This window comes from Arctopsyche grandis, chromosome 2 (genome assembly GCF_051622035.1).
Source record: "Arctopsyche grandis isolate Sample6627 chromosome 2, ASM5162203v2, whole genome shotgun sequence".
In the NCBI taxonomy this organism is placed as follows: Eukaryota; Metazoa; Arthropoda; class Insecta; order Trichoptera; family Hydropsychidae; genus Arctopsyche; species Arctopsyche grandis.
In genome coordinates, this window is record NC_135356.1 from 4155280 (window position 1) to 4171335 (window position 16056).

General features: G+C 34.1%; 2 protein-coding genes across 11 annotated transcripts in view; one reads left to right on the top strand and one right to left on the bottom strand.

Annotated features, from left to right (window-relative positions):
* b6 (pentraxin-related protein b6) overlaps positions 1 to 8384 on the bottom strand; it is a 58731-nt gene extending 50347 nt beyond the window's left edge. For 2 of the 3 annotated variants that reach the window (XM_077446417.1, XM_077446416.1), the window contains exon 1: positions 8278 to 8381. In XM_077446417.1, coding sequence (XP_077302543.1) covers positions 8278 to 8330 — 53 coding nt within the window. In that variant the 5' untranslated portion in view covers positions 8331 to 8381. Of the gene's footprint in view, positions 1 to 556; positions 4228 to 4564; positions 4635 to 6176; positions 6386 to 8277 lie in introns of those variants that run through there. The other variant, XM_077446415.1, reaches the window with a different exon arrangement.
* LOC143922964 (uncharacterized) overlaps positions 1 to 16056 on the top strand; it is a 237161-nt gene that overhangs the window by 189593 nt on the left and 31512 nt on the right. The window lies entirely within an intron of this gene.

Genomic DNA, 16056 nt, shown 5'->3' on the forward strand with positions numbered 1-16056 from the left:
GAATGTATTATTTATAATTTATATAGGTTCATAGGCTGCAGCTACAGGCAATTTCAGACTTTTAATTTATTAATTATTTAATTATTAAATAAATAATGTTATTAATTTATTAATTAATACCATTATTAATTTCATACTTTTATTTAGTATGAAATGTTGTAATTAAGTATTAAATTATATTATTGTAATAAATAATATATTATTTATTATATAGTATTATAATAAATAATATAATTTCATAATTAAGTATGAAATCAATAATGATATTGTAATTAAAGTATAAAGGTCTGATTAAAAACTAATTCTCATTTTTATTTTAAATAAAATACATTCAATTGTTTAATTTGATTTGCAAAATAAACATGACGAATTTGATTTGTAAAATGACGAATTTGAATTGTAAAATCTGTATCGGTCAGTATTGTCGGTCCAACACGGGCCCTGGAACTTTACCTCCCCCCCCCCCTCCCCTGTCAGTATGTGTATGAATTATATTTGTGATTAAGATTTTATTACAACTGTACATGTGTCCATTATAAAAAAAGTCGTCAACGTAATATTTGAAACATTTTATTAAAATTTAACAGTACATAAACATATTATAATATCATAATACTTATAGCAAATTAAACTGTATGAAATACGCACAAAAAATGAAAGTGTAGTTTTATTTTACATATACCATTTGACTGTTACTCTGTCGTTAAACGTTATATAATACAAACGCCGAGGGCCGATTGCGTCTTTATTTTTATTTTTTTTCACTATTATTACTATCCGATTAAAGCCGAGTAATGATAATCGAAACGCCATTTTATTTAGTGCAGATGTGACGCAACATTTTGACTCATTAAATACTTTCTTAGTTATTTACGACTTTTCAGTGGTTTGTGCCAAGTAGACCGCGCGAAAATTCATTGGCTTGACTTGGCCGCAATCAATACAGCAGGCTAATATAATAATATGCAATGTAACTTATTTGTAGATACAATCACTTAGTTTTGCCCTTTATTACTTAATATTGTTTTGTGAAACTTTTCATACAATTTTGTATTGAATATTATATATATGTAGTAGAATGTACATGTGCATATGTATATAATATGTATTACATATTGTTGACATTCATTAAATTGAACGCGTTTTCTCTTATACATATGTATGTAGATACATACAAGAAATATTCAGTTGCCGACGTCAAAGCACCACTCGTGTGGATTAGTTCCGTTGTGCAAAACTGCGTACGTATATGTACATATAGGTAGAATGCCTTCGTTTGCATTTCCTCACTTTTTTATTATAATTATACATACATATGTATGTGACCACTTTCACGGCATTGGAACGCGCTTCTTGTCTTTCTTGCGTCAGGCTGTTCTTACGAAATGGTCTATGAGAAATGGTCTATCGGTCATCTGGGTCAAGTACAAGGTAGAAGATCAACACGACGATGAATTTGTCGGCATTATAAACAGAAATTAACTTCGCAGTCCCATTTCATAATGGCTAATATACATATGCATGTGTAAGTATCAAATTCACATAATGGACTTAACCCCCTCTTGGGTGACGTTTTGACATTTCCAATTTCATGGGTCTTTTTTTGTGCAATATAAAAACATAATCATAAAATTTAATGACAGTAAACAACATTTCATAGTTCCTATATTGCTTATGTCAAGAATTAGGTTGATGGATTTATACATATTTTATTTTATTAATATAAGTACATACATAGTATATACCGGGAGAGCCTAACAGAGCTTAACCCCAATGCGCTTTCCTGGCCAATTATACGTCAACTACAATACATTATATTGTTACAACTACAATACATTGGCTATATAATGGTTGTTGTATTATAAGCTGTTGTTTTATATTATATCAGCATATTCGAGATGCTTACAAACTGACTGGCCATACAAGCGACATTGCCTAATGGCAAGTGGGCCCCGCTATATGGGCCCTCAGTAAAATTAAATAACTTTTTAATTATTCCATTTTACGTGTGTAAAAATTTACAGGATATTGCACTTTGGGTATTTCAACAAAACAAATTTCTTACGATATACACAAAGAACTAATACCTGCTTTTACAGCCCAAATGTAAGTTTGAAATGTAACGGTTGAAATGTAAGTTTTCAACTTTTGCGCGGGCCGATTTCCAACCTTTGATTATAATTGCACTTTTAATTTTTAATTCGTGGATTTTTGAAAATTTTGTTTATTTTTTACCCTTAATTTTTATCGTGATGGAAAGAAGAAAATTTTGTTATAGGGGGGGGGAGACAATTTTGTTTACACTGGGTGGGTCGCCTTTGACTCCTGGCAAGCACTGATTTCAGTCCCAGTCCGCCTGTATATGTATATATTAATTATATGTATATCAATCACTTTATTTATTTTACGTTAGTGAATTTATTAACCATTCATAATATATTAATTAATGGTCAGATTAAATAATGATGCTGCTTCATTAAAATCAAGCAGCAAGGTCGACCGTCCCGACATGTTTAATCGTTTTTCGTCGAGAATTATCGTCACAATTTTCGGAGACAAATTAAATATGTCCGATATGTTTATCACAAATTAAATCACACTTATTACGATTTTAATTTACATTTTTACACGACTCAAATATTGTATATAAAAAGCTGGCCGCTTCCTTTAAATGGTCGTAAAAAAAAGATTTTCTCATTTAAGTTGTGTAGATATGCGAAAACGAACGGAACGGAACGGAAGTGGATTGTTCGTTTTTAATTATCGGCAATTCGTTGTAGTCGACGGTGTAAAGGCAAAAGTTTCGATGTGATGCTTTCTATTATGCAAATATGTAATGCAAAAATTAAAATCGGCCGCAATTGGGTGTTGCGTTTTGAATGATCGCTCCACCGAACACCCTCACCGGAGTCAACGTCCAGCTGATCAGATTGGCCACATCTCTGTCCAACGGTGCTCCACCATCCAACAGACATTTCTTGTAGCCGAGCTCCACAAGCTTCCTCCCCGCCGACTTGGGGACCCTTCGACTCCTCGCATCCTCGTCTTCCGGATACTTCTTGTGCCACCTGTTGAACACGTTGTGGTTGTTGACGTTCACGTCGTCGAACACGTATATGGAAGACGGTTCTTTGTCGTCGTCTGCCACGTGTCTGATTTTATTCGGCTCGACGAACTCCCTATCGTCGTTTATCTTGTCGCGTATACTTTGTGGAAGGACTCGGTGGCGCAAATTTTTGTCCGCGGGTTGATTTTTAGGCTTGGTCTGCTTGCCGGTGCCTCCCGTGTAGTGCAATCTAGAATAGAGCACTTCGTAACTCTCCTCTTCGTCTTGTTTCGCTGCTGGCCTGTGGTTCTTTAGCCTGTCTTCTACTTCCGTATGTTCTGGGTAATCTGGCGATTCAGCTCTGGGGTACACTTGAACGCTCACCGGATAAAACAGCACCGTGCTCGGGTTTAAGATTTCCACGTTCTTCTCTCCCGTGTCCCTTTTGAATATGCTGTGGTCGCCTTGGGTGACGTACACGTTTACATTTTCACTGGGATACGGATACAGATCCTTGTTTATTGGTTTACTTTTGGCTCTGTGGTTGGGTCTGCGATTGTTTCTTTGCTTGTCGCGTTTCGTCTGTTTGAACTTCCAAGTTTTGAGCAGCTCCCCCGGGAAGAAGTCGTTCTGGTCGTACCATTGGTTGCCTTTGAAGTTCTTCTGAGAGTATAGCACTTCGAACGAGGGTGTGGTTTTTTGACTGTCGTCGTGTGTAGGAAGTGCTGGGGGAGTTTCGTAGATGGGCAGGTTGGTCAGAGCCAAGGATTCTATCTCGCCCTTGAACCTCCCCTCCCTCCCCGCCTGGTTCACCACGTTCCAGAAAGGTATTCCAGAAGTCGGGGGTCTCAGTGTGTTTTCCAGCTCGTTCTTTTGGGCCAGCTTGATCTGTTTCGTGGGTGTGTCTCGGTGCAAAGTCAGCGTCTCGTATGTGCCCTCTGTGATCTCGTGATGGTCGGGGCTAATCTGGACAAATGGCGTCGTGTGCACTTGTTTGTTTGCGGTCTTATCAGACTGCAAATCGGCCAGACGTACGTACAAGCTTTGCCTGTCCGTTTTGGTATCGCGATGCGACGTCTCTCTGGAGTCCTTGTGGTAGTATTTGTGATTTGGCTCTTCGGTGGTCGACGAAAGGATCATATTGAAACCGAATATTTCCCCCTCGATGCCGTCTTCTAAGCCTGAAAATGTCATTCAAGAGCATAGTATATTGCACGATTCTTTCTTACACCGTACGTAAATATTTGCTTTTATGACCAAACGGTTCGAGCAGCTTTTTCGAGTTGAAATTTAAGCTCAAGGCTTGTATTAGAAAATAAATTAAAATATGGCTGTTTATGGCCATCAACTTCTCATATGTACAATAGATTTGAAAAGTCTCTCGAGACGAGTATTTATTCAATCTACATATTGAACGGAATAAAAGTCCGAATAAATGAATGTAATTAAAAACAACCGAAAGTGCGGGAACTGCTTTGCTCACTTTGCTTTGTTATGGTGGGTTGTTTTTTTTTTTACCTTTGTCGAAGTCCGTGTATTCTTGCCCCAGGACAATTTCCCCCCCGCCTGGTATCACCGATCCGCGCAGCTAAAACAGCCCATGAATCATGTAATTACAGCGAAAGGTACATTTTTCAATATATAGTCATGGATAGCATTTCTGAGAATTAACGCCAGGAACTACATATAATATCTATTTGATCCGCAAGCTGAGAATCGTTAATCTACTTTCGTTAAAATTGTCTTCCATTCAATTTCAATCAAACTAACATTTTTGTACCTATACATTGTAGTAGAATATGCAAGCAAGAAACTTCTCCAATTATTATCACTTTATTTACATACATGTGTATTGGTTTTATTCATTCCGGGTGTAAAAGCATAAAAGCATAAAATATGGGCATCGATTATATGGAATTTATTCGTTTTTATAAAATGATTACATGTACATTTATGTATCTCAAGCATACTGCTTACTGCGACGCTTTCAAAATTTGATAAAAATAATAACAATTAAAATATTCATAATCTATTATTATTGTTTTAATTATTGTCTACTGGTGGTTTTACCCGGCTTCGCTTGGTATTTGTAATATAAACCGCTTAAACATGGCTAATCTAATAGTAAACATTCAATTAAATCTATTTTAATAGTTTTATTTTATTTAAATTTATTTGAATGTATTCATTTATTTTATTTTTTTATTATATTTAACGCCACTGATACTATCACCCAAACCTTACATATGTAAAGTGTCTTTCGAAATAATATATTATATGTATGCAGTGGTGTAGTCGGGCCAGGTCGCCGCCCTGGCACTTTGATTGATATACATAAACATTGTTTTTCGAGTAAAATTAAAAAATATTTTGACTAAAATTTCACATTCCAAATATTGTAAGCAGACTCTCTTTCTAACACTCGTTGACCACAATCGAATAGTAATCTGAGCACATTCAAAACTTCAAACCGATTTAAAATTCAGCACACTTCCAATTAACTAACCCTTTTAAACGAAAACAAAAAATAGTGTGGCCAAAACACTATCCAAATTGACATGTTTCAATATAAAATAGTATTAACAGTGAAAATACGTACTTTTGATTTGAACTGGACGACTACTTAGAGAGATTTGAAAGCTGAAAAGTACTACAAATGAAAGATAAAATACCCAACTATAGATTCCAATATTCATTTTGAATAGTAAATTGACAGATTTTAAGAAATCGACCGAACAACACCAAGATATAGAAAAATCGCGCGATTTAAAAAACACATATCTCCGAATCTCAATCCAATCAACATTTTTTATTACCAAATTCGTGTTTACTGGGCATAGATCTATAAGAAAAGTCCTATCTCGTCTCTAAACCAAAAAAAAACATTTTTCGTGTCGAACAGTGTTATTATTTGATTTTTTTTATAAATATTTGGAGTACCAATATTTGGATACAACTATTTTTTTAGTAAGGAAAAAAGCGGGGGGGGGTCGTAAAAGTTAATCACCGACCCCTGGTTCTTTTTTATTTATCACTACACCACTGATTTGATATGTGTATATAGTGATCAGTAGTATAGTAGAGTTTAGTGGTTAGGGGTAGGAATAGGGGGTAGTGGTATTGATCGTACCGCTGCATTGACGCCGTCACCCACCAGTCTTCCGTTGAGGTAAGCCTGCCAACGGCCCGTGTTCGTGTCCCACGATTGGCACACGTGGTACCAAATCTGCTCCTCCAGCTCCACCACCACGTTGGCCACCTCCTGCTCCAGGATCGAAGTCCTCAAACGACGACCGCCGCCCGTCACGCGAGCTCTGATATACCTGTCGCGTTCGTGCTCTGAAAACATTCCCATCTACCTACATACATATTTCTCTCAACACTAAACTTCTTTGCTCTTCCTTTCTACCGTGTGCCAACGTACCGTACGAAGGGACCCACTATCTCAGTATCTGAACATCTCCGACATCAAAGCAATATTGTTCATTTGAAATTTAATTCAAGTTAAGATCAAGTTATGCTCCCTAAAGATACTATTGTTGCGTAATGATATCAGTGCATATGATGAAACGTATCAGTGCACGCCGCCCAATCAGCGTGCGGCACGCGTCGTCCAATCAGAGAACCCGACTCATTTACCAATAAAACCGCGCAAATACCTGTATGTGCTGAGCGCCCAATATATATATATATATATATATATATATATATATATATATATATATATATATATATATATATATATATATATATAAATATATATATATATATATATATATATATATATATAAAGATATATATATATATATATATATATATATATATATATAAAGATATATATATATATATATATATATATATATATATATATATATATATATATAAAGATATATATATATATATATATATATATATATATATATATATATATATGGGCGCTCTCGAACTGTGATTCATTCGGAACCTGGTCACCACCTGATGAGCAGCAATAAAGACCTAAAACCTACCTACGTTTTTTCTTGTACCTTGACCTTACTCCACTTGTATGTATATATATTTTTTTTTTCGCTTTCCCATATGGGCCACCCTACTTGAATGGGAATTAAAAATTCATAGAGAAAGAGCTAATGGAAGAGCTTTTAGCAAAATTACTTCTCTGTAATAAAGCGCGTGAGTTTTAAATCGATAATATCAGCCCATTAGGAGTGCAAGTTTTAATCGTCGAATTGAATGCAGTACACGAAAATTTCAATTAAAATACTTACATACATATGTATGTACATACATTGTAAATATAAATAATACATAATATCAATTAAACCATTCAATTCTATTCACTGAACTTATCAAGCTGAAAATTTATATTTGTATTCTTTATGTACTAACTTGGAGTTGATAAGGTTTTGGCTAGAATTCGTAAACTGGAGGTAGTAATATTTTTAAAACAATATTTCATTATTTTATTTTGACCTTTTAAATATATTTATATCTTCTTAATATTTTGTGATTTTAATATTTATAGTTATGTTAAGTAATAAAAAAAATTAAATAAAATCCAACAACCGGAAGTAGAACTTTTGTCTTGTGTAAATTAGGTCGAAAATGATCTCATGGCCGGTATGTTGGTATTATGATAAACACAATATTTTTTGTTTACATATTATATTATTCGTATCCATACATTTAAATATAATTTAGTAATACATTTTCCGAGCAAATCCATTTCTGATTGTATCTGGACAAACAGCTACTGTAGACAAAGTTGTCGAGACTGTCTTCTGATATATCTACGGGAAAATCTCTATGTCTACGTTGACATTTTTACGTTAGATGTTATTGATGTGTGCACATATTAAGTGTACAGGGAAAATAGATCGCTATTACTTTTTAAAATATAACATGTATGTTTATCGCTGCACATTTTGCAATAGCCAATCATGTTGCTTGCTAAATTGCTCGACTTCGTTTCTTAGAGTCTATTGTTGAATACAAATTAAATGAAATTTTGGAACACATTGACAAAAAAAAAACTATGCTTGTAGCTAATGTATGTATCTACATACGTACATGTGTATATAAAAAAAATATTATGTCTGTCTATAAATGAGATTTTTGCTTGATATGAAGAAATAGTGCAATTTTCTGATCGATAAATTGATATATGTACATATGTATATTTATTGGTGTGCGAGAGAGAGAGAGAGAGCTTTACATTAAACGTGATATCTTACTCGAATAGCTCAGGATCGGATGGGAGTATGTCAAATTTTGGCTCATCATCCATATGCAGAAAGTGAATTGGCTCAGTGGCGGCACGTCGACTCTGTACTTCATGAACTGCAATGAAAAAAGGTTGAGCAACTGCATTAGTCATCGTCAGATGTGCAAACAATTACACAGGTCTCGCTAACGACATTCAACATTTGCATCCCGCGCCTCGCTAATTGATAATTGGCTGGAAAAATGAAATGAAATGAATTTAATATTGAGAAACGTTGTATTTACTACATACATATAATATGTACATATGCACATATGTATATGCAATGTGCACACACGTACACGTACACGTAAACATGAAAGAAGACAAACGGCGATAATCATAAATAAAAATAAAAGTATAATTTCGGTTCCAAACGAGTTGCATTACGGCGTGGGTAATCCATCGTAACGGCATTTGCCTAATAAATCGTCCCCTTCGCGTATTTTACGCAAATCCGTTTTCGGGATAACGTATTACTGACTATCCCGTATGACTGTAGCTTCACATACATACATACATACATATGTATGTATTGTATTATATTCGTCCTAAATATAAACACATATGTACATATGTATGTATGTATGCGCAATTATGAAAAAAGGTGCCGGCCAACGGGGGGCATATTATACACTATCAATATTGTTGCATAGGGATGGGTGGAGGATCCAAGTAAAAGGCCAAAGTCGCTTCACAGCATTTATTGGTGATTCAGGCGATACACGCACTGGCAGTGCTCCGTCCAGAATGCCTTGATATCGCCCAAATACCCGTTTATAAAAGACAGGTAGCTCCCTGCATCTTCGACATCGGGTTACTTCCCTTTTGTTTAGGCATGTACCCGGATATGCATTCCCACGGCACTCAGTCCCACGCTATCGCTGTCAGTTCTGAGAAGGGACCGGGTGCCGTTACTAAGTCAATCTGGTGGTCAATTTTTGCACTTAGCCTGGAGATAATCCTCGAAAACCAATTATAACGGCGGCTCCTTTTATCATATGCCACAATATTATCAAACGATCCTTATTGATCGTGTAATGTGTTAGTATCGTGATAATCATTAGTGTACCCGGGTTGTATTGAATTTCGCGATACTAGAATCGCGATCCATATTGATAGTGTAATAACCCCCAAAACCCGACGAAAGTTCGAACAAAGTGTTTTCGATGCATTGTATGCAAATAATATGTAATCCGCTATTACATTATTTACATGACCTTCCAAAACCTATTCCAGGTCCCAGGCGCAATATCATATGTATATTTACAAAATATTACCATGGCGGTTTGGATAACTTATATATAAATGAATTATTGGGATCCATTCCTACCGATGATCTGTTTATTATTAATTAAAATTACTAATTTATTTGTTCATACGCACAAATAAATATTATTTTTATATTATGCATATGTATAAGATCAATTGATCTTGTATATAGAATACAATAAATTACATATAATAATAATAGTTTATATTCGAACCATAATTATTAAGTTTGTGTATACTTTGATATATCGACGGGCAAAAAAATGTATGTACAATGAACGTTAATAAAATCACAGTGAGGTTAAATGTTTATTTGATACTAGCTGGACCCGGCATGCGTTGCAATGCCACAATAACGCATGTAATTCCCGTTCCCGTTCTCGTTCTCGTTCCCGGTCCCATTTGTCGGAAAAATTCAGGCAGCGAACACATTTGAAAGTATTCAATTGTTTGTTTATTTTACCCCAACAACGCAGGTCGCGACGCGAAAACATTTGAAATTATTGCGTTGCAATGCCACTCATTCCCGTTTTCCCATATCCGTTCCCGTTTTTGGGTGATTTTTTTCACAGTAAGCTTTCCGGACATGCATACAACAAATCCTGAAAGTTCCATGGTAATCGGTTGAGTGGCTTAGGAGCCTACAGAGACAGACAGACAAACAGACATTCATTTTATATAAATGACACCGCTTTGACCCGCGCCACCTCGAACTGTCTCATTTGTGTGGTCTTTACGTTTATACTCTTCATGTTACATATGTACATGTAGATTTTGTTTTAAATAATGTTGCTAGCTGTCAAATTTTCGCCTTCCGGAAGTCGGATTGCGGATATGCGTCCGCAAATTTCTGCCTTTTTATTTGTTTCGTCGGTGTTTTTTTATATTTTTTTGCTTTGAATTGATCACCGCAAATTCGCACGGCGTTTTGCTCTCACCGTTGCTCCACTTTCTACGTTGCGTTAAATTTCAGCCAATTCACTTTCATGGTTGCCGTCAATCGATTCGCACATGTCCCACGGATAAAAGAACACATACACGTGTACAGTATGTACAGACACGTGTCCGTAACCGACGCGTAAGTTATGTAAATGAAAGGACCAAGTACGGATCCCTGTGGAGCCGTTGGATCTTCATCATTATTAAGTGCGTCTCTCGGGGACGACGACCGAGGACGTTCTTCAGGATTAAGAGTTTGTGCCTTAACTTAATCTTTGGGTCACGAATGACTTGATCCATGAACGGTACACTGAACTACACTGAAGTATCATATCTATACGTATGTACATACATACATACGTAGCATAGATTGGGTGCACCAGCCAGCAAAGTCAAAATGTATTTTTTTTATTTCTTACATGTGTAGGTTCAATGAGACGAATTCGCCAAAAAAATCAAGCTTTATCGTGGTCTGTCTGTCTGTCTGTCTGTCAGTCTTTTAATAAAGTGAGTCCGACCGTGAAAGTGGAAGTTGCATTTAAGACGATGCATTCTAGAAAGTTTCTATACTTGCATATACATATGTATGTAAATTTTGTGTTTGAACGCTTGAAAATACTGCGAATTAATCAAATACCATATTTTAAGATATGCATAAAAATGTATATATATATATATATATATATATATATATATATATATATATATATATATATATATATATATATATATATATATATATATATATATATATATATATATATATATATATATATATATATATATACATACATTTGTGTTTTACAAATCGAAATCATCTCGTCAATACGCATTAATAACATACATATATAATGAGTGTTATGTCGGATTCGGACATTTGATCGCATGACCATTTCATCGCGGTGATTTTTAAAGCGGGAACACAGTAATCCACAGTAATAATCTTTAATTTTTATGTTGGCTATACTTTTTAAATGGATATTGAAACCGTCATTTTAATATTTGGAGCAATGTTGTTACTCTTTTTTAATAAAATTAATTGAAAACTTTCTAGCTTTCTTTTATCAATATGACAATAAATTATTTAGATTTTTTTTCGAAAATTTTAATTTCCGTATAATATAATCAAAAATCGTATTTTCATTATACATACGATACGGAAATTAAAATTTTCGAACAAAAATCTAGCATAAATCTGTCAGTGAGCTGTCCCCGCGATGAAATGTCCTAGAATCGTATTATGTGTTTGTTTCTGATCTTAAACAAAATACAATATTTTATTTTTATATATGTACACGTAGGTACAATATAATATGTTGTTTTTAAAAGTTATTCCTTATCTTCCACCAAAAACCAATACTAATTTTCCTTCCAAGAAAAATCCTGACTGCGGATCTGGCACATACATATGTATGTGCCATATCTTATTTAATGTAGATATATACATATGTGCTATATCATATATTATTTATCATACATATCTACATTGAATAAGATATGATGAATATCACATTTGCATTAATTTTTTTAAATATTTTATTTCTCCATTTCAACCGTATATGTAAAAACACAGCATTACCATAAATAAATAGTAGGGTTGATTAAATTAAAATGAATTTTCAAAATATCCATATGGATACCCATTCTCAATTGATGTTTTTACTTTATATACATATGTACGTAGTAACAATAGATGAAGTTTTGTGATCATGCGAAAATTCGAACTCGAGATTTTGACTGATTCGAACTCAGAATCGATTACTGATCACGTTTTTATGATCTAGAAAAAATGTGTGTGTCTGTGTATTTTGGGCATTTTTTGAACACCGTTAGTCCTATCGAAATAAAACTTGTTTATATTATTTTTGAACCTCCATATATTTAATTTTCAATTTGGTTATTGAAGACAAAATGTGGTTGAATCTTTTCGTGACGTATTTTGGTTTAACCGATGCAATTCCACACACCTTTACCTGTTTCAATCCAATAAAAAGATGTTTTTAGATTTATGTACCTATGCATATAGCACAGCACAGATAGCCATTTTGTCTCGAGGTATGTATGTAGGTACTGAGTATAATTTTTCATTTTTGTCTTCAAAAGTATTTAATCTTTTGAATGATTTGTCGGACAATCGATCGAGAACACATTCCAAGACCTCGTTATTTGTTTCCGCACTGATTTGTTCCGAGGGATTCGTTTCGTTAGCTGAGTCCACTGCCGTATCATCATCTGTGTATGTGTCTGTGTGAGATAACGCTCGCCCTACTATAATAGTCGTTTCTATTCGACATATGTTCGTCACAGTTAAACACTGCCAACAAAACGTACGAATATAATAAGATCATAATAACAGATGAACGAAAAACTTTGCCACCAATGATTCTTCTAGGCAAATTAGTCTCTGATCGTTTAGCGCCATCTATTGAAAATGTATTTAATTAATTAATTTTTCTATTGGTATTTTATATTGTTTATATGTAGGTAGGTAGCTTTTACCTTTTTTTCATATTAAACAATTAAATATAAATATTAAATTAAATATATTTAAGTAATTTGAAAAAAATACGACCGCGTGCGGAACGAACACAGAGCCGACACATTTTTTTTATTTTTTTTTCTATTTAATAACTCAATATTCATGCGAATATATTTCATCGGGTACAACACTAGTTGTATGCAGTGGTGTATTCGGGCCAGGTCGCCGCCCTCGCACTTTGATTTATATAAACATTGTTTATCGAATACAATCAAAAAATATTTTGACTAGAATTTCATATAAAATTTTGTATTCCAAATATTGTGAGACTCTTCTTGCTCTAACACTCAATGACCACAATCGAATAGTAATCTGAGCACATTCAAAACTTAAAAGACATTTAATGAAATTTATTGGCTTTTTTATCTAAAACCACCCAAAACTTCAAAAGAAAACATTCTTTGAACTATTAACCATACGCACTTGAGAATAGATAAAATGAGGGAACTCAAATGAATAGTCATCTCTAAATTCACATGTTAAAATTTGATAGTTTTTTGACACATGTATACATATGTACATGGTTTTAGCATTGCTAAAAGCAAATATTGCTGTTGACACACAAACACGGTTTTTGCAAAATCAAAGATATTGAAGAGGTTGCATATGGCAGTTTTTATAAAATATAAAAAAAATACACCATAATTTCAACAAATAAGAATTATTATTACCAATATTAGGATACAACTTTTTTTTTAGTAAGGAAAAAAGCGGGGTGGGGGGGTCGTAAAAATTAAACATCGACTTGGTTCTTTTTTATTATATTTAGCACTATACCACTAGTTGTATGTATGTATTCATGAAGTTTGTAAGTGTAAATTGTACATACCTATGTACATATATGCTATTTTAACAAAAAATCAAAATGATGTTTGATGCATAAATCAAAAAATTCCATAAATGTGCTTGAAGAGACGAGTAAGTAATAAAATATTTTGTGTTTGACGGATACGGAAACGCTCGTGCACGACAAATACGCCAGTACGGAACAGGGAACAGAATATTTAGACGTACATACGTGTGTATAATTGTACATATTTAATTCCTGCATATACATACATACATGTATGCTTTATAATGAAAATATAATTTTATCCCAATAAAATTCGCTTTTGGTACAATTTGAATACGTGAAAAAAAGAAATAAATAAATTTAAAGTATCAACCCTCGCATGAAAGCCGACAACATCGTGTGTACGTACGTATATGTACACATGGGGTGTATGTAGTTCCAATCAGTGCTAAAAAACACACGCAAAATTTTCATTTTTCCACCCCAATTTCACGAAACCGCTTAAACACACACATGAAAGTAGAATATTTTAATAACACACGCACACACAATGTTACGTATTCAAAGCGTTCACAATCGATTCGAAATTTAATTTTGAATTGACGTGTCAATTTGGTTAATTGTTGCGAAATCACCCCGTCCGGCTCCATCCGCTTCCGTCGATTTCCGGCTGAAATTAATACCTCTATATATTGTAATTCGCACATCATCGAGCGCATTTTCCGCATGAAACCGCCAACACAATATTGATATTTTTGATGCAACACAATAACCGATTTTATTTCAATCAAACCAAATGATACGTAATATATATGTACATAAGTACATATCGTAGGATTTTTAATCTAAAGCTAAATTTGACATCCATTAATGGTTTATATAAGAAAATCCATTGATGTATAATACACTAGATCCGCCCTCACGTCTTATACTGGTCTCCCTTTTGGCGTACCTATCGTAGGTAGATAGGTACCGCTGCGTCGTAGGGAAAAAAACCCAACTTCCCCGCTAGTTAAACCCCCCGCACCCCTCAGTTAGTGAAGACAAGATCTCCGACCAAAATCACACGTCAGGGCCCATCTATGTGTATTATACATCAATGAAGAAAATCTATTGTAAGTATAGTCGAATATATTTATATAGCATGAGACTTACTTAAAATGTACATAGGTACTATCGCATTCAACTCCCCCCCCCCACCCACCACTCGATCCGTGATGACCAATTATGGTATATGGTATATGGTATATATTACGCAATATTGTATGCGTATATGCTATTGCCGAATGTCGACGCTTTCATGAAAACTTTCATATACGATGTTAATTGAATATCTTACTTAAATGATCAATCTACGTATAAAAATGTATCCCATGTTGTTTATTGTGTGTTTTTGAATGTATCATGCAATTTTTAACGATGCACTTGCCCAGAAAAGTTTTTATCAGACATACGTCGACCACCAAACATCAAATACGACTGATGGTAAAATTATTTAGGATTGTCTGTGGACAATCGTCACTTGACAACAATATAAACGCCTAAAGTCACTTCTATTATTATAATATTTCTCTGCTTTCGCGTCGATAAAATCGTAATTACGAATAGTATTATGACTTGACTGAAAATATGGCCATTTTCAGAATTACTCATTACGAAATAAGTTGCTTAGAAAGTGAATTAACCTAAGCTTATGTTGTATTTATGTTATATTTTTTTTTACTCTATCAATAGCAGTGGCGAGTGTTGAAAGGTCTTTCAGTACGATAAAAAATGATTAAAGACTACAAAAGAAACTCTTCGAGAAAATCAATAATCTCGTATTACTGGCCATTGAACATAAACAAGTATCAAAAATAGAACTTAAAAAAATTATTAGTGACTAGCTGAACCCGGCATGCGTTGCAATGGCAAAATAAAGCATGCAATTCCCGTTTCAAGTGATGGTTGGAGCTCAACTCGTGTCTCTTCAAAGCAATGTCGTTATAAACCAACTGGTAACGTGGTTACCAACGAATAAATTTCCTTGACTACACACCGGCGCTTCAAACTTTCGCGTCGGTAAAATCGTAATTACGAATATTATTATTGAGAGTAATCTTCCCGGACATGCATACAACAAATCCTTAAAGTTCCATCGTAATCGGTACAGTGGTTTAAGAGCCTATTCGAGACAAAATTGATTTATATATATATATATATATATA